Here is a 20179-nt window from a genome sequence, read left to right as displayed (position 1 = left end):
CGGCAGCGCGCTAGAGTGCTGGTAGCACGCCGCGCGGCCTCTACACCCTCAGGCCGCCCCTTGACCTTCACTGGGGGGAGGCCGCTACCTGGAGTGAACTTTCTTTTTACAGTCGCATAAAACGTAACAGCCGAATAATCTTCACTCTTAGAATAGCTACGCTTATCCACAAGAGCGCATTTTCAATGGCGGTGATGGTGACCAGTCATAGTGAACACCGTCCCGTATACTTAGTGCAAGTTTTTTAACGTTCTCGATAGCGTAAAAGTTAACTCAAATGTGTATGCAGTTGGAACTGCAACTGCATACACATGCAACTGCGCCCCTGGCGGCAAACGTACGCAAACGTTCCAACTCGCACTAAGCACACCTATATGCGTGTTTGTCTCGAAATAAAAATAGCTATATGGTTTCAATTCAAAAGCAGTTTGCATTTCGAATTATTTGTTATTCTCGGAGCTTGAAACCCTAACGGTATTTTTCGATTCCATTGACAATTGCATTAGATTTTTTGTTGAATTATTGAATGTTTAGTTTCTACCGTCGTTAATGAGTTTCACCTTTTTTTTTTTTTTTTTTTTCCCTACCTATGCTGATAGCCTTGAGAGGCTATTTCAGCTTCACCCTAACGTTAGTAGGTGAGCTCGCGGGGCTCAACCGGAGAGTTGCTAACACTGACCCTAGCAAGAGCAGTGCTTCGCAGAATCTACCACCGGATCGGAAACGCGACCCACTGAGAAGATCCGGCGAGAAACTCAGTGGGCTGTGTCTATGGGTTAGTTCGCTCGTCGAGCCCTTCGTCGCAAGCGACGGGTTCGACGAGGACGGTGACCGGTGCTTGTGGTGCCTAAAAGCACCGTTAATGGATCAGGAGGATCCGTAATGACGTGCTTTGGGCGACGTCGACGGTTTACCATTCGGTCTACTGGGTCGGGTATGTAATTTCCAGCGGCTACGATGAGAGGGTTCTCATGTCGTGCCGCCTTCTCAAAATGGCGCAGCGATGCCGACTGTAGATACTTACTAAAAGAGTCGAGCTCCAGGTCGTCGTGGAGATCCACATTCCTAAGGAACCAAGGCGCTCCGACGGCTATCCTGCAGAATCGTGATTGAATAACCTGAAGGGATTTCAAGTTGGTGCGGGCTGCGTGAGCGAACACTACGCTTGCATACGTCATGACGGGGCGTATACAAGTTTTGTAGAGAGTTACCTTATTACGGAGGGACAGTTTGCTTCGACTACAAAGCATTGGATAGAGTCGTCCTAGAATAAACGCGGCGCGGTCGCGTACCGTTTTTATATGGGGACGGAATGTCATCCCTCTGTCGAGGGTGACGCCTAGATATTTGACCTTCGAGACCCACGGAATGGGCTGGCCAAAGAGAGTGATGGGACTAACGGCGGAGGTGTTTGCGCGCCTACTACGGAGTGGGATGCTCGAAGTGATGTTCGGAGGGCGACCCCTTTTGAAGAGCACCGCTGCGCTTTTCGTGGGGTTGATGTCTATTCGCCACTTCCGGAACCACTGTCCCAGGGTGGCTACTGCGATCTGGAGTCGCCGATGAAGCAGCGACATCTTCCTACACGAGTAGTAGATAGCCGTGTCATCGGCGAAGAGCGCTAGATGGGTCTCCGGAGACCGGGGTATATCATTGATATACAAACTAAATAATAACGGGGAGAGCGCGGAGCCTTGCGGGACTCCGGCAGTCAGTTGACGGGGACGAGAACGAGTTCCCTCTACTCGATATCGAAACGAACGGTTCGACAAGAAGTCTCGTATGATGAGCACGAGTCTGTCTGGCACTCCCATGTTGTACAGTTTGTAAATTAAACCGTTGTGCCAGACTTTGTCGAACGCCTTCGCGATGTCGAAGAAGAGGGCGCCGGTCGGGATTTGTTTACGCCTATTTAGCCCTATCAGAATGTGCTCCGTGAGGCGGTGCACTTGTTGTACGCACGAGTGTTTTGAGCGGAATCCGAACTGTTCGTCTATGAGAATTTTGTTCGCGGTAACAAAATCCCAGAGGCGTTTTCTAAGGAGACGTTCGTAAATTTTTCCTATCGTCGAGAGGAGACTAATCGGACGGTAACTAGAAGTTTCGTTTCTCGGTTTGCCCGGCTTATGTATACCGATAACGTCCGCTTCTTTCCACACCGCGGGAAAGATGCAGTGCGTCATAGCGGCATTTAAAATTGTAGCCAACATTGCTATCAGTTGGACTGGCAAAAATTTTAGCGCGCGGTTGTGGATGCCGTCGGAGCCTGGTGCCTTCCTAGGTTGGAGGTTGTGGATCGCGTCTCTAACTTCGTCCGTGGTAATGGGGGGTAACGCGTCCGAGGGCGGCAGGGAAGCTCTGCGCTCGACCTCCCTGTCGACTAACTCGGTGTGTTCGGGGTCCGCGTGTTGAGTGCTGGTGGTGCACTGCTCTTGCAGTGCATCGGCCAGCAGCTCAGCCTTGTCATCGTCATCGAATGCCGGTGGTTGGCCTGAAGGGCGTAAGAGGGGAGGCATAGTAGCGGTAGTTTCGGATTTGAGAGTCCTAGCTAGTCGCCAGTATGCTTGGTGGGAGGGCGCGAGTTGTTCTAAATAACTATGCCAATTATCGTTACGCGCGTCGCTTAAGCGGGAGTGGACTTCGCGTTGTAGACGACGCATCTGAATCCGGTTTGAATGCGAGGGAAGACGATCGTAGGCCCGGATTGCCGCGTTCCTGACTCTTAAGAGATTCCTAAGATCGGGGGACAGTCTGATGCGGTGGAAGCTGTCCTCCACATCGACTTCTTTAGAAGATCTAATGATCGCGGAAGAGATGTGATCGGTAATGATGTTTATGGATTCGACGGTGTCCTCGGGGGATGGATTCGAATCCGGGCCGTAAGGGAGGATTGGCGGAGCGGCGTCGGCTAGGCACGTGCCCAGCTTATTCCAATCCACCATGGTCCTCGTAACAGTGACTGGGTTGTGAGGGCGACCGAGCTGCATAACGACAGGTCGGTGGTCGGAGTCGAGCTCTGACATTGCTTCGATGGAACGCAAGCGCAGAGTTACGTTCCTAAGCAATGCCAGGTCTATAGTGCTCGGACGGAGCGCGATGTTATACGGATAACATGTTGGAGTTGGGGGGCCGACTATTTCAAAGGTGAGGTCGTCTATAAACGCGTCGAGACGCCTACCATTAACGTTTGTACGATGGCAGTTCCACCTAGTGTGGTGGCAATTTAAATCGCCTGCCAGGATGACGGAGTCTCCCATGCCGAACAGTGACTCGATGTCACTGCTCAGAAGGGGCTTGTCCGGGGGGAGATAAACGGATGCGATGACGATCGGCTGGTGTCCCGTCAGCGAGATACGGCACACTGACGCCTCGATATGTGAGAGCGAGGGAGTATCGAGAGGGACAACGTGCAGGGCCCGCCTATAGTAAATGGCAGTCCCGCCTTTGGAGGCGGTGAGTCTGTCATTCCTAACCATGACGTAGTTCGCGACTTTCGGGTCGCGACGCGAGGGCTTCAGACAGGTTTCCTGCACTAATAGAATATCTACAAGATTATCGCGGAGGAATTCAAAAATTTGATCGCGTTGCCGCGCGAGTCCGTTAGCATTATAGAATGCTAACGTAAGGGAATACGGTTTTTCTCTACCTTTTTGCGCCATTGATTACCGGTAAAGATTTTATAACGTACGCGACACGGACTCGTAAACGTCCATGTGATCGAACGCGGCCGCGAGCCGCTGTTCGGGGGTTGTCGACCTACGGATAGCGTCAGCGAACGATCGCAGACGGTCGAAGTTCACCGCGGTGACGAAGTCGCGCACGAGCGCGAAGTCGTTGGCGGCAGAGGGTTGCGGGGGACGGAACGCGGGCGCGGGGCGAGGTGCGAGCAGGGGCTGAGGCGCGGGGCGTGTCGCGAGCGGGGGCGGGGGTGCGGTTTGTGTTCCCGCCTTCGTATACGGCAGCGGCTTTTTCCACGCTGAAACCGTGGGAACTGCAGCCGGCACGAAGGCAGGTTTCGGCACTGAGGGTGCCGAAGTCTTTGGGCCGACGGTTCGCGGAGCTGGGAGGGTTGAACGCTTGCGCGGAGCCCTAGGACATCCACGGTAGTTCGCGGGGTGCCCTTGCTTAAGGCATAGGACACAGCTTGGGGGTTCGGTCGCGGTTTCCCTAACACGCGAGCAATCTAGTGTGGCGTGGTCGCCGAGGCACTTTACGCAGCGGGGGCGCGCGTGGCAATTGCGAGCCGAGTGGCCGTAAAGCTGACATCTGTAGCACTGCCCGGGAGTGCCACGCTTGTGGGGGGCTTCGATTGAGATCCCGGATAGGCCGCAAATTGTCGTGAGACATGCGATCTTCTTTTTGGCCTCCGGGGTGGGTTCTAACGCCACGAGTATCATATTATAGGGCTGTTTGCCCCGCCCGCTGTGCATCCGGTGCACACTAACTATCGGGAGGGCCTGAGCGGTCAGATCCTCCTTTATGTAGTCGATGTCGAGTTCTTTAGGGACTCCGCGTATCACTACGCGGAGCTCGCGGTCCTCCTGAAGAGCATAGGTGTGGAAACCTATGTTCTCCTTTCGGAGGTATGCTGAGAGGGCCCTATGGTCGCCCGGCGTTGCGACCTTTATCTGAATCCCATGCGCGACGTTACGCGCATGGGTATAATTAATTTTATTTGCCTGAAGGGCCTGGGAAACGCGGTTCCACGCAGTTTTTTCCTGGAGAATCAGCGGGGGCGGGGCAGCTGCTTTAGGAGCGGGCGCGGGCTTGGGACGCGGCGGCGGGGTTACGCGGCGAGCGGAGTCCGACTCCGGTGTCACGACTACCTGCGGGCGGGAGGCGGTCGCGGATTTTGTCTGCTTCGTCGTGGAGCTCCGGGACTCCACGGCGCGAGTACGCTTTTTACCGCGCGTTACGGTTTGGAACCCATCCGAAGTTCCAGGCTGAGGGCTTGACGCGGATTCGAAATCCATCTCCGATTCGGTATCGGAGCCTGAACTCGAAACAATCGAGGTCGCGACGGACGATACGAGCGATGACGTAATCGACGCGGGTGCGGGGGTGGGGGTAGCGCTAGGCGCTTCGTGAGTCGCATCGTCGGAACGTGCGCTCGAACTTAACGCGGCGGGGGGCGCGCGGCGTGCCTCCGAGGCACGGTTGAAATACGCGGCGACGGACGCGGGGGGGGAGGGATTGCCACGAGAGGCCCTAAATGCTAAATATTCGGCCCTAATTGACGGGTACCTATCCCGGAGGAACCCGACAAGATCACTGTCACAAACACTTGCACTTTCTTCCATGTTTCTTCTTGCTTCTTGCCCGGGGGGGGCGGCCCCGGGACTTTTGTTGAACTCGCCGAAAGGCGAGGCCCCGGATAGGATAGGATTTGTAACCCCCCTGTGCTGCAGGACAGCAAGGAGCAGGGGGGGGGAATGCCTATGCCGTGAAAACGGCAATCGGCGGGGAAAAGGAAAGGAACCCGCTCGGGCTGTATAGTGCTACAGCAGGCAGAATCGCGAGCGGGGGTCTAGTCTTGAAAAAGACTGTTGTTTTTGGGAAGGGTTAGGAAATCGCTAGCCTGTGAGTGCCACAGGAAGCTGAACGTAGCGATTGGTTGCCTTGAAAAAGGCAGTTGGTAAGGGTGGGTTCGCGGTTACAAAACTTTAGCGCACAAAATGGACCTCGATACGCAGATCGCAAGCGACCAACGGATCGGCACGTCCGCACTACCGAATTGTACGCACGATGTATTCACGGTCACTACACTGTCGAGCACAACTGTGAGTTCAGAGACGCGGCTCGCAAGCGGGCCACGGATCGGAAAGCACGTCCGCGCACGACCGAGTCGTGAGCGAGAATGAAATGAGTTTCACCGTTATTGTAATTTATATTTATTGCTAAAGAATTGCTTTTATATAACTTCAAATATCTAAGGTATATAAATTAAATCCTAACATTTTCATTTCAACAATAAACTTAATTAGTGTTACAAACATTTTGATTTCTTTCTTCATATTTGTCACATACTCTTTGAAGTATGCTATATATTACGTTTTGTTATTCTTATTAAAATTTTATTCGAATACACTTCAGTCGAATACACTTCAGAATTGATTTTAATCGATTTTGAATTTTCGCTCAATACATTATCATGTCATAAATAAAAGTTGTTACTTAAAATTTTGGATTTGATTTTGATTTATCTTTTAGGAAATCTTGGCATACCTACTTCTGTGAATCTCGATAGCGATCAGATCAAAGATCAACCAATCAAAAGATTTTCTCAACAAAATACTTAAAATTAGTGAAATTCTCGGCGTAGTTGTATGATTTTATACATAATTTATAAGCTAATAACGGGAACAATAAAGCGTCGCCACATCGTTGTTAGCGTCAATGAACTTTTTTAGGGTACCGTGTCGAAATAACAAAAAAAAAAAAAAAAAAAAAAAAAAAAAAAAAAAAAAAAAAAAAAAAAAAAAAAAAAAAAAAAAAAAAAAAAAAAAAAAAAAAAAAAAAAAAAAAAAAACTATAGAATTATAATAACAAATTTATAACGTGACATATCTTACTTAAGATCAAGCGTCGATGCGCTAGCACACGATCAGTAGAAGAGTGATTATGGAAGCTTTGGAAAGACCGACGTATAACCAAGAATACAAAGATTCGACTAATGAGTTGTCTGGTGTTTCCAATCTTTCTGTATGGGGCTGAAATGGTATGGCTGTATGGTTAAATATTTCAAGATCGCCGGATAATCGAGGCCTTGGAGACGTGGTTTTGGAGACGACTGCTGAAACTTCCGCGAACAGCATAAACAATGTTTCCATCCTCAAATAGCTTCGTATTCAAAATAGACCTTCGTCGAATGTTCAGCTGCGAATTCTCAAGTTCCTTGGGCACATCTCCAGAAAGGAAGATTCAATGTGGAGAGACCTGTCGTATAGGGCCGTGTAGAAGGCAGGAGACCTGGAGGTCGATCCCCCACGCGCTGGATTGACCTCAGCACCAGTACTACGAAAGCCACCGCAGTACAATAATCTCGCAATGCTAACAGTCGTTTCCAATGGAGGAACATCGATCGACCTTGGAAGCGAGTGGCGACCACGAGACGCAACCCTGTCCATCGACAGCCACCACTACTCTGTCAAGAGTATTCGACTAAGAATAAGATCTTACTTAAATGTAAACATTTTGAAAACGTCAAAACTCGTTAAATGAAAAGTACGATTCAATATATTTATTATATACTAGCCGTACTCGCCCGCTTCACTGGGCATTTAAAATTAACAATATTATTTATTGTCATTATTATTAGGGATTCCAACACTTATATAAATATTAGCCTATCCATTAAGTACATATATTTTCTACATGGGTACCAAGTTTCAAGTCAATCGGATGCACGGTTCAGTAGTTATAACGGAACATCCGTAAAAACCATTGTAGATTTATATATTAGTATAGATTATTATTATTATAATTAATATTGAAGTGATTTTCCACGTTTAATCAAACATTGTATTTGTGAGTGTATGTGCACACACTTGGCAGCCTTTCAATAATAGTAGTCTGATATTATTATTTTCAATGTCTTAACTTCTTCAACATTAATGCATCAATTCACACGCATATTTAATCAGAATTAAATTACGATCTAGGAACAAAAAAAAAAAAAAAAAAAAAAAAAAAAAAAAAAAAAAAAAAAAAAAAAAAAAAAAAAAAAAAAAAAAAAAAAAAAAAAAAACAAGAATAAAAATAAATAAGTAGGTCTTATTTAATAGGTAGGATTTATTTAATATTTAAGAAATTATATCAAAATCATTAATGTAGTAAAAATGTAAACTTATATTGACTTATAAGCATTAATAATGAATTCTATCTATTCTAATATATTATGAAGCAAACATATTTCACTTAACCAAATTCAACTCAATACATGCTGCAAAGAAATCATTTAATTCGGTTTATAAACTTTTTAGAGAGCAGCATTTAAAGTTTTTCGTGGGAATCAAGCGACGACGACAAGTCGAAGTTATTTTGAAAGTATAAATTTAAATCGTTTTATTTTAAATCCTTATAACTTCGTTGTTTCTCAGACAGCGTTAATTTGATTTTCAATTCAATAAATATATAGCAGTTAAAGCGCTAAATTTAAACATTGAAATGTGTGAAATGTATTCCAATCTCAAGTGACTCTTTTTTTTTTTGGTCATAAGGAAATCGCCGGACTTCCGCCCTTCTCTGGGGATACTGGAAGGGGTATGTCAGACTCGAACTAACTAAAACCTCCTGTCGCTCAACAACCAACGTCCAAACCTCGCATGAGACAGAACTCATGAAAAGGCAAAGGGGGGAAAGTAAAGCGTTTAGTGCGGAGCACATCTCTCCCATCACCCTCCCCCTCGGGACGCCGGACTGGCGGTCGTCGGCGCCACGACCACCAGCCCTCTCGGTCGGCAGACTGTCCGAAGCTCACCTACATGGTGCCGGTTAGAGTGGGTCTCTAGTGACTAGTATTATTATAGTCAACGGGTGGATCTGTGTATTTCTATGAGCGAGCCGGCTTCTAGAACTGGTTCAGTTTCTCCCTCAAATTCCAAATGTTAATGTTCTTGTTTGTTTTATTAAACTATCCTAAGGTTGACGTTAGAATTCAAGAATTAATAAACTTTAATACATATAATACACCAGATAATATTACGTTATGACTTATTAATGTAGTAGTGTTGAAATGGATAACAGGATTTATTTTTTATCCAGCTTACTTAAAAAGGGCAATATGTTTGGTGGTTAAGTAATATGGCAAATCCCTGGCAATCAATCATTATATAATATATTCATGTGGTATGTTATATATGATATATACTTAGTCTGGCCATAAATACTGTTACAAAAGAAAACAAAAAAAATTATATGGCAAATAACATTTATTACTTTTACAGTGTGTTAGTTTAATACATAAATATAAAACAATTTAAAGTATAAAAAGCTTATTCGAAGTGGTCTCCATTGGCTGCAATACAGTCCTTTAAACGTTAAGGCGAGTTATCAATAGAAGCACGCACTCTTTCCATGGGAAAAATTTTCACTGCCAATCGTAGGATTGTTTTAGGGACTCCAAATTATCATGGCGTTTAGAGCAAGCCGTACTCTCTAAAACTGACCATAAATCATAATCCAGCGGATTAAGATCGGGACTAGACGACGGCCAGTCTTCAGCTCCGATGAAGTCCGAAACGTTCGTTTCCAACCAAGACTGCGTTTTATGACCTGGCGCCGAGTCTTGCTGGAAGGACCATTCTTGATTATTGAACATGTTGTTAAGGGGCTTCACTACCTTCTCAAGAATGGTATTTTGATACACTTGTGCCGATGTTTTAATACCTTTTTCACAAAAGTATGGCTCAGTCACTCCTTCATAGCTAATACCCCACCAAACCATCACTGAAGTCGGATAGTGCCCACGTTGCACTCTGTCGCCTAATTGGGAAGCTTCCTTAGAGCTTTGAGCATAAATACGGTCATTTTGTTTGTTAAAATGTTGCTCAATTGTAAAAAATTTCTCATCCGTAAACAAAATTTTTCTATGACCTCCCTTTGCGTACCGCTTCAGTAGTTGTTTCGATTTTACCACCCTATTCTCTTTTAAATTATCAGTTAAGAAATGACCAGTACGTCTCTTATAGGCAGCAAGTTCTAAGTCATCTTTTAAAATACGCGACATGGATCTAGGTGCTATCTTCATCTCCCGAGATAAAATCTTTTGCTTACGGACAGGATTTCTTCGAATTCTTTCCCTTACTGCTTTGACCACCTTTTTCGTACGAACACTACATGGACGGCCAGATCTTTTTCTGTCACAAACAGAGGAGGTCTCACTGCACCTATTAATAGCCCGGTACACAAACATTTTACTAATACCAAGCGTATGGAGAGTTTTAAAAATTGCATTTGGCTCCATACCTACTTTGTGTAATGCAATCACAGCGATTCGGTTCTCTTTATCACCCTACTCCATTTTAATATCGCAAAATATTGTACAATGTATTGGCGCCAAAATGAGAAAACTCAATGAGCAATCATATAAAAATTACAGATTCCAAATTCAAATGTAATATTTTGTTTATTTTTAATTGTAACAGTATTTATGGCCAGACTAAGTACACGAGTAGTATACGAGTATTACGTTAGGCCACGAAAAGTTATCTGTTTAGATCGACTTTGTCAATTTTATTTCGATGTTATTTTAATCCCTTTTTTTGGTTATTTGTTTTTTTTGTACCATTTATTTTAAATAATTAATTCTTATTTTTTGTTGCCCTTGTAGGCAGAAGAGCATACGGCCCACCTGATGGTGAGTAGTTACCGTCGCCCATGGACTTCAGCAATACCAGGGGCAGAGCCAAACCGCTGCCTACCGCTTAAATAAAGCAGTACTTAAAGCGTTCAGTGAAATGTATTAGATAAATTTGTGATAAGGAATTACGTGAGCAAACTCATCGAGATACGGATACTTTGTAAACAAACATAAGTCGGGTCAAGACTCGATCTAAATCGATAAGGAAGGACCATATTTACAACGAACGATAGCTCGTTGTATGGAAGAAAATAATGTAATGTATTTTATATGTTATTAACCTACTATATAATTATTTAAACTGTGTTATTTTTCTTATTCTTGGCCATGCCTTCGTACTGCAATTGTTTGTGTTAATGGAGTGGTCAAATATTAGTGTTACGCGCTGGGGTTCGGGATAAATAAAATTTCACCAAAGTACAACTTAAAACTGTATTCAACACTTAGAACACTTAAAACGACACTTCACAAACACTTTAAAATTCTCAATTCGCTTGTTCCGCTTCGCTTCAGGTGATCCGTTCGCTGTTTCGCTTCGAGTAGTTCCGATTACTGCCTGACTGCGTGCCATCTCTACAACGCTTTTATAGCCGATACGTCATCTCTAGAATTATCGAGAATATTCTATACATCTCTAGTAGTAGTTTCCGCTATCAGTCAATAGAAGCGTTCTGGGCGCTACTAGATCCTTCGATATTCGTTCGACTATTCGACCATAGATGGCGTTACTCTTACCGGCGTAACATTAGTTTAGTAAAATTGAAAGCATGTCTGAAGTCTCCAGCGTATGTGCATACCGTCTCTGGGAATGGTTGGTCTGATATTGGTATTTTTAGTATTACAATAATCGAGTAGTCAGTCTAGGAATTAGTTTCTTCTTTTTTTTAACTTGACTTCAAGTAATAACAAAAATTTGACAATAAACAAAGGGTTTAAATATGTATGTGTTGTGTCAAATACATGTTAGTGTGTGTAATGTTTTTTTTATTGATTTAATGTATTATTAAAGCATAATTTAAAAAAAAAATAATCATTCTGCACTTCTTCTCTATATTCTTTACTAGCGACCCGCCCCCGCTTCGCTTCGGAAACATTAAATTTTATTATTGAAAGGCGAAGCCCGCCATGTTGCGCGCGGTACGACAATAACAGCGGGTGAAGCCGCGGGGCAAAGCAAGTCTAAAAAAAGTAGCCTAAGTTACTCCTTATATCATCAGCTACCTATCAGTGAAAGTCTCGTCAAAATCGGCCCAGCCGTTCCAGAGATTAGCCGGAACAAACAGACAGACAGACAGAGAGACAGACAAAAATTGTAAAAAATGTTATTTTGGTGTATGTATCGTACATATATTCATATGCATGTAGTAAAAAGAGGCCATTTCAATAATACAAACAGACACTCAATTTTTTTTTTATATGTGTTTGATAAGTGTGGGAAATTTCATACTCCTCCGTATGCGCAATTTTCGTAAAAAGGGGTACAGAGTTTTTGCTTCACGTATTAATATATAGATAAATCAAAATGCTGTTGATGTCACTGACCTGTGATGCAAGGATGCTTCTCGAGGAATTCGGCTTTGAGATGGTCGACCTTTTCCTGCAGACGATGCTCTATAGGCTGCTCTATCAACTGGAACACAGACGCGCCTGTGGAATAAGGATTAATTAATCGTGTAACAAAAACCAAACGCGCAAATTTATAGTTTGCAGAATTACTGATGGTATGACGCCTTGTGAGTCCGCAAGGGCAGGTACCACCCCAACTAAATCTGCCGCAATACAGTAATGCTTTCCGATTTTAAGGTTTAGGCATTCGTACTGAGACTTAGAACTTGTGTCTCAAGATGGGTTGCCAAATTTATGTTGTAGCTGCCTATGAACGCCGATAAGCACGATAACATCAAGTGAGCTCTTTCACCTGTCTATACAATTAAACAAATCAATATGTATTCAAAACACATATGCAAGTCTTAATCCCGTTAGACACATTTAATAATCGATTGACGATTTATTTCTTTATGACGACATGTCCTTCTTCAGTAGGCAAGGACTTGGCTCTGCCCCTGGCATTGCTGATGTCCATGAGCGACGGTAACCACTCACCATCAGGTGCTCGTCTGCCTACACGGAAATAAGAAAAAAAAAGCTAGAACGTTCACAAAATCATTTCAAATCAAGGCAAAGAGCCTACCTACTTAATAATTAATTTCTACCACAGCTAACTCTCCATACAGAAGTCAAAATGACGTAACAAATGCGCCATACTCCGAAAGGTAGGCCATTAAAGCTAATGGTTACCCTGCTGAATGTTAAAATCTTGAGTGTTTCATTGAATAAACAAACTAATGTGACGAGTAGCTAGCGTACAACGCAAGATATTTGACAGATGTCTGAATCACGCTTACGACATTTTCAAGATAAGCTTGCACATATACAAGTTCCGAACAACAATATTCCTAATCTTGCGGACCGAATGGTAAATAGTTGACGTCGCCCAAAACACGTAATTTTTTTTTTTTTTTTTTTTATTGCCCTTGTAGGCATACGTCCCACCTGATGGTGAGTGGTTACCGTCGCCCATGGACTTCAGCAATGCCAGGGGCAGAGCCAAGCCGCTGCCTACCGCTTAATACTCTCCACAAGCCTCGTTTGAAGAAGGACATGTCATAGCGCTCGGGAAACACCGTGGAGGGGAGCTCATTCCATGGCCGGATGGTACGTGGCAAAAAAGACCTCTGGAAACGCACTGTGGATGACCGCAGTGGCTCCAGGTAGTATGGATGAACTCTACTCCGGTGGCGGGCGGTGCGATTTCGGATCCTCCCGATCCACACACTGCTTATAAGTACCCCAAGCACCGGTCATCGTTCTCGTCGAACCAGTCGCTTGCGACGAAGGGCTCGGCAACTAAATTAGCCCACAGATACAGCCCACTCAGTTTCTCGTCGGATCTTCTCAGTGGGTCGCGTTTCCTATCCGGTGGTAGATTCTGCGAAGCACCGCTCTTACTAGGGTTCGTGTTAGCAAAATCGTCAGGTTTGAGCCCCGTGAGCTCACCTACTAGTTAAGGTTACGCTGATGTGGTCATTCAAAAAACGTCATTCGGACCGTCAATCTACTAAGCAATTATCACCTGCTCGGTGGAGGATTTTCTTCGTTATTTCCACACTAATACAAAATGTAATTTTATGCTTTTGATCTTATTACGAGTATATCAGAGGCACAATTTATTTTGTAACAACAAACGTATACTTAAGTTGCTCCTGACAAAATTAATTCGGCAATATCTATCTGAAGCGTTGCGTGGGAGCTATGTCAAATTTGTCCTGGTATTCTTCATGTTGTATTCGACATTTTGTGACGGAATATTAATTTGGAAACTTTACTAGGTTGATATGAAATACGTGGGTGTTTTAGTATAATTAAAAGACAGAGAGTTTTGACATTGAATAAGTAGGTTCTTTGAAAACAAATTTATTGTTTCAATCAAATTATTTGTGTGTATGAATGTTATCAGGGAAAGACGAAATATTAAGGTACCAGTTTCTCTTCTGTTTTGACCAACACAAAGTTTCTTTATTTTAGGAACCACTGACGAGTGTTACTAAACTTTTCTCTTGGAAATTCGTTGTTTTTTTTTTTAATTTCAATCTCTGAATATCATTTTCTTCTCAACTGGTTTTTGTTGCTGAATCTCCGTTTTTTTTGTAGCCTTCGATGCACTTTGTCATCGAAAAATTTTTTAGGTTACTGAAAACTACACTGCTGTTCATCCCGTTTTATTGGAAATTGTTTTCTCATAGTTTCATGTAGGTCATCGAAAAATCTAGCGTACTCTCTCTCTGAGAAAAACTATCGCTTGGGGAAATATGAGAAACGATCACAGCACACTTGTTGGAAGTGAGCGTCAAGGATCCGTTCTAATAAAGCCGGATAAAGGTTATTTTCTTTGGTGTGATTCGGTTATGTTCGCCCAATTGCGAGATTTACGAATTACCACCTTACACCTAAGATCACAGTGTCAATATTTGAACGAACGGCCCTGAAGTTGCACAAGCGGTGTTCTCGTAAGGTTGAGCGATCATTTAATCACCACTTGTAAGGTGACCACTAATCCACTCAGAATACTCAGTGCGAGTTTTTTAACGTTTTCGATAGCATTAATTATTATTTTTTCCTACCTAAGCTGATGGTCTAGATAGATCATATCAGCGTAACCTTAACTAATAGGTGAGCTCACGGAGCTCAAACCTGTTGTTGTTAACACGAACCCTAGCAAGAGCCGTGCTTCGCAAAATCTACCACCGGATCGGAAACGCGACCCACTGAGAAGATCTGGCGAGAAACTCAGTGGGCTGTGTCTGTGGGTTGATTTACTCGCCGAGCCCTTCGTCGCAAGCGACGGATTCGACGAGAACGATGACTGGTAGCATTAAAGTTACCGCAAATTTTTATGCAGTTGGATCAGCGCCCCTAGCGGCAAACGTAAGCAAACTTTTCAACTCCATACAAATTTGAGTTTACTTTGACGCTATCGAGAACGTTAAAAACTATCACTAAGCACAGTGCACAGAACTCTACTCTGCTATTGCGCGACTCATTGTGATGTTTTTGACATCCGCGGACTTGGGGATATACTCTGTATTATTACGGACAACATTAGCGTGCTTAGTTACGCAACGTGACCATAAGAATGAAGGATTAAATTCCTCGTGGTGGATGCATTACACCCCGCCGCACATAAACAGACCTCAGGTTTTTAATTAAAGTCTCGCCTTGACCGTGCCTACCACGCCACATCTAATATTTAGGTTAACGCGTTCTCCCTCGCCCCATTACTGATTCAGTAACTATCCTATTGCGGTAGTAATCTTTTTGTTAATCGATCTCAAAAAAAGGAGGAGGTTATCAATTCGACGGATTTTTTTATGTAACCTCAGAACTTATTTCTAGATTTTAAAGCTGATGCTCCTCATACGATTCCATTTTATCAGGATCTGACCAGTAGTTTTTGTGTTATCCTTAATAATGCATATTATTTATACGACATTGTTGATATTGAAATTTAAGTCCGATTTTCTTTTCCGATAAGCTATTTTTTTTATTGTCCTTGTAGGCCGACGAGCATACGGCCCACCTGATGGTGAGTGGTTACCGTCGCCCATGGACTTCAGCTTTTGTATGAATTTAGTTTTCATTGATTTACGAATTCTTATTTGTAAGAGGTAAGTAGCAATACCCGATACATTACCGACTATACGTCATTATGAACTAAAAAGTTGAAATCTTATTGGGTAGCTCCTTGATTCGATTCAGTCACATGGCTAGTTACCCTAATTACTGTACCGCAGGGTTCAAGTACTAGTCCCGGTCGGATTCAGTTTTCTTGTTTTCTTTTTATTCGTGATTATAGCGTATATGTTCTGATCTCTAGAGAAAATCTAGCCCGTAGTAAAATGTGTAATATTTACATATTAAGAATCCAGTGTTGCCTGTTATCGAAAGTCGATTTACGAGAAAGATTTTTCGAGAGAAATTGTTGATGAGCACTCTGAGTCTCCTTCTGTAGCTGCCCGGCGTCATGTGCGCAATAAGTCCACGATTGAACATAACTCTGTCTCGTAGATGTTCGACGCGAAATTCGTGTACTGTTTTATTTTTGTGTCTTATACATATAAATAATATTGGAGTGTCTGTTTGTAATATTGAAATATCCACTTTTTACTACATGCATATACCAAAATAACATTTTTTACAATTTTTGTCTGTCTGTCTGTTTGTTCCGGCTAATCTCTGGAACGGCTTCACCAATTTTGACGAGACTTTCACTGATAGGTAGCTGATGATATAATGAGTGACTTAGGCTAGACTTTTTTAAACTAGCTTCGCCCCACGGCGTTAACCGCGGTACGACAATAATCGCGGGTACTCACCTATCAAATAAAATTAAATCTTTACGCGAAGCGTAGCTAGGGCGGGTCGCTAGTAATTAAATAAAATACACCGAGTCTTTTTGTTTCCTTTTTAAAAATACTATCTTATAAATCCCGTATAACAGTGCGTAGATCACGCTTCCGCGATTGTCGCTTGGGCTTCAACCCATTTTTTTTTTTTTTTTTTTTTTTCGTGCCGGGGGCCGAACCTCCTACGAGGTCCCCGCGCCTAGGGGGCGCGCGGGGTATGTGAGACTCAACGATCTGCAGGTGTTGAGAGCAGATCGCGGGCCCAAGGATTTTAGGGCCCACCCACTAAACGACTCCCCTGCACTCTTACACCCGACGTCCGATCTCCGTCCGGGGTCAGAACCCGTTCAGAGTAGGGGGGTTCCCGCGGTCAACACTACAACCAGACACGCGGCGCCACCCCGAGGACGCCCGACCGACGGGTCGTCGAGGCGATAGTCGACGACCAACGACGTCGGTCTCCGCGGGGGCTTCAACCCATATCTTATCCCTGTTCACCTAATTAGAACACTTACCAAACGCCAGGTAAGATGCCATTAGCATCGACAGAATGATCGGCCGGAATAACGGAAAATTGCGCATCTGGTTCGCCCAGCCGGCAACGAGCCTCATCGTGAACTGAAACAAAACAATTTATACAAAATTCTTCATATAGTTAGTGAGAGATAAAAAAAAATTAATATCCGATAACTGAGAACAAATCACGCACGGTCATTCAGCCCCAATTTAAGATTCCCTGCGTTATGGTTACCAGAAACAGATAAACATACTTCATCATCATGCTTTCCTATTACCCTCTGCTGGGGTGTAGGGCTCGAATCAATTTTTTCCATTTGTATCGGTCTTGGGCAGTTTGTTCTAGCTAAACATACTTACATACTTATATATGTTTTAATATACAGAGAATAAATACTCAGACAAAAAGTAAGCAAACCTGTTCTTCACACAATGTTTTTTGCCCTATGTGGAAATCGAACCCACGACCCGGATAATTCCAAAAAGTATTTTATTCATCTGTAACAACAATCTAGGACTGAACTCTCATATAAATAACGACTATATCTTTTATCTTATGAATAGATATGATCTAGTTTTTATTAATTCCAAAAAAAAATCTGTAACAGACTGTTGGCGACAGCGGCGTCGCCCCATAATTATAGAATAAGTTGAAGAATATAATAGAATATAGAATAGAATAATAGATTTATATAGATACGTACATAGACATAGAGTTATAACAAATAGATAAATTATATAGAGTGCATATAGATAGATAAGTATATAGATAACGTGCACATAGATTTTACTAAGAATAGAACGTAAGTTGCTTTGAAATAAATAGTATACACTTTTGCTTTATTATTCCCGATAGTTTTAAGATTAGCATATTAACTTAAATGAACACGCGCCCGGCCCGCGTCCCGAAACGATGTAACAAACAGCATTTATCTGTGTTCAGGACCGGGTATTTTGTTTATACGGGCGCGTCATATAGATTAAGCATAGAATAAGTTATATGTATCGATAGGGATTACAACATAGAATAGTTAAGTATAAGGCATTAGTATATACATTTATTAAATAAATAGATATAACGAATAAACCGAGCCGATCATAGTGAAAATGATCTCGACGAGAGCCGTATTTTACACGAGATCTCTGTAGGGTAACATTCCGAGGTAGTTAAGCGACCCTGCGACGCTGTCAGGTACCTGCCGACCTACCGACCGACCCTCGACCGACTACCTGCCGACCTACCGACCGACCCTCGACCGACTACCTGCCAACCGCCGGCCGCCGACCCTCCGAACGAAGATTACATAAAAAAAGCACGAGTAAAGACATCAGCGCCTCGAAGATATTTATTGAAGACTCGAAGACCATTGAAAAGATCGTCGGTTATTGAATTCGGTTGTATTGACAGATCGGTCGGCTCGGTTTACGTTAATTAGTAAAGTTTTGAGTTTTAATTTCGAGTGAGCTTGTACGATATCGTACACCTCAGGACCCTACATCGACTGCTTCAGATCGACACGAATAATCGCCACGAGACGGGCATCCGGCGTCTTATAGGATTTCAAGAAATCTTATAAGATTCATAAACCCGTCCAACCTGGGTTGGCGTCACTCGCCTTATCGACACGGGTGACGTGCTGCGTACCCAACAGCTGGTCCTTCGAGCCGGATACAGCGATTATTCAACGATGCCGATCACCAGGAGCAACAAGGGATCATCGAGGGAACAGCCACTCGAACCTGCGGTTCAAGAATCCAGTCCGGAGGCAACAGAAGCGTACGAAACATACGAGAGCTCCGCGACCGGTACGACCCAGAACACAAAACTTGAAGAGGCAACGACGCGGACACGTGGTAAAAATAGACCCGCGTCGAAGAAATCGCTACGACGTAAGGAACTGGCAGCGAGAGCGGAGCTGGCGGAAAAAGAATTGATAGAAGCACAAGCAGCCACCATAGCCGCCAGACTCCGCCTGCAATTGATTCAGGCCGAAAGCGAAGACGACGATGATTCCATTATAGAAGAGCCAAAGGACCGGGAGGACCAGGTCAGGGCCTGGGTCCAGACGTCGGCGGGCAGTATGGACAAGGAGCCCGCAGGCGAGCACATTGAGAACCACCCCGTCAGCAAGGCCAACATGGAAGATTGCAGCAACAGGGACCTGGCTGAGGCGATAGTGGAAGCGGTGAGGAGCGCAACGACCAAGGAGCTGCCACCACAACCCGACTACATGCACCAGTTGCCGACGTTCGAAGGCGACTGCAGGGAGTGGGTGGCCTTCAAGGCTGTCTACGAGGATACCGCTCCACTCTTCTCAAGCGCTCAAAACATGGCGCGGCTGAGAAGAGCGCTGAAAGGACAAGCCAGGGAAGGAGTTCGCAGCCAGCTGTACTCCGAGAGCACACCGGAGGAAGTAATGGAATCACTGCGGCGGTGCTATGGAAGGGCGGACGCTTTAGTCTTAGCGGAGCTAGACCGCATACGAAGACTTCCGACTATAAGCGACTCCGCCTACGACATTTGCTCACTGGCGAGCAATGTTAACAATACCGTCGCAGCGATCAGGGGGCTGCGGAAACCCCAATATTTGATGTCGCCCGAACTCCTGAAGAGCATCGTCGACAAGATGCCGACCATCCTGAGGTTCCGGTGGTACGATCACATTATCGAAAAGACTGAAGGAGACCCGGACCTCAACACGATGTGCGGCTTCCTAAACAAGATGGCGGACCGGTGCGGGCCACACGCCGTGGCTGAAGTAGCAACGAAAAGACAACCATCGAGGCGACAGGCGACGCACGCCACAACCGACTGCACCGAGCGCGCAACTTCGGACAGAGTAATAATAGACAAGCCGGCGTGCCCGCAGTGCAATGAAGGGCACCCACTGTACGATTGTCCGAGGTACGAGAGAGCTACGGTGCAGGAACGATGGAGAATGGCAAAGGAGTCGCGCCTGTGTTACAAGTGCCTCGACGGTAAGCACCGGAAGCAATCATGTCAACGACCGCCATGCCGCACGTGCAAGCGCTGGCATCACCACTCGCTACACAACGAGAAGCCGGAGACAGAGCCAGCAGAGAACAGGGAAGTCGCGAACAACGTGCGACTTCCCATCAACTGCACACGGATCAGCAGGGCGTACTTGAAGATGGTGCCCGTTGAAGTGTACGGGCCGTCGGGATCGACGACGGTGCTGGCCCTGCTGGACGAAGGCTCCACGGTAACTCTCCTGGACTCGAGCGTGGCGAAGCAGATCGGCCTGAAGGGACCCAAAGAGATGCTCCGCCTCGAGACCGTGGGCGGGAAGACCCTAGCGAAGAAGGACTCGATGAAGCT

The 20179-nt window shown here is 44.7% G+C and overlaps 1 protein-coding gene and 1 long non-coding RNA gene across 2 annotated transcripts in view; both read right to left on the bottom strand.

The window, feature by feature from the left end:
- Positions 1 to 20179, bottom strand: part of LOC101739708 (potassium channel subfamily K member 1) — a 65537-nt gene that overhangs the window by 27220 nt on the left and 18138 nt on the right. Inside the window, exons 2-3 of the mRNA XM_038019414.2 lie at positions 16839 to 16941; positions 11903 to 12007 (exon numbers count right to left, since the gene is read on the bottom strand). Of these exons, the coding sequence (XP_037875342.1) occupies positions 11903 to 12007; positions 16839 to 16935 (202 nt within the window). The 5' untranslated portion in view covers positions 16936 to 16941. The remainder of the gene's footprint in view (positions 1 to 11902; positions 12008 to 16838; positions 16942 to 20179) is intronic.
- Positions 6425 to 7750, bottom strand: LOC134201057 (uncharacterized). The gene is made up of 2 exons (XR_009976218.1): positions 7666 to 7750; positions 6425 to 6529 (listed from the first exon to the last, which is right to left on the bottom strand). It is a non-coding gene; the product is annotated as an uncharacterized LOC134201057 (long non-coding RNA).

Source organism: Bombyx mori, chromosome 23 (genome assembly GCF_030269925.1).
Source record: "Bombyx mori chromosome 23, ASM3026992v2".
Lineage (NCBI taxonomy): Eukaryota > Metazoa > Arthropoda > Insecta > Lepidoptera > Bombycidae > Bombyx > Bombyx mori.
The sequence above is the reverse complement of the archived record's forward strand: the minus strand, read 5'-3'. Positions and strand labels throughout refer to the sequence as shown.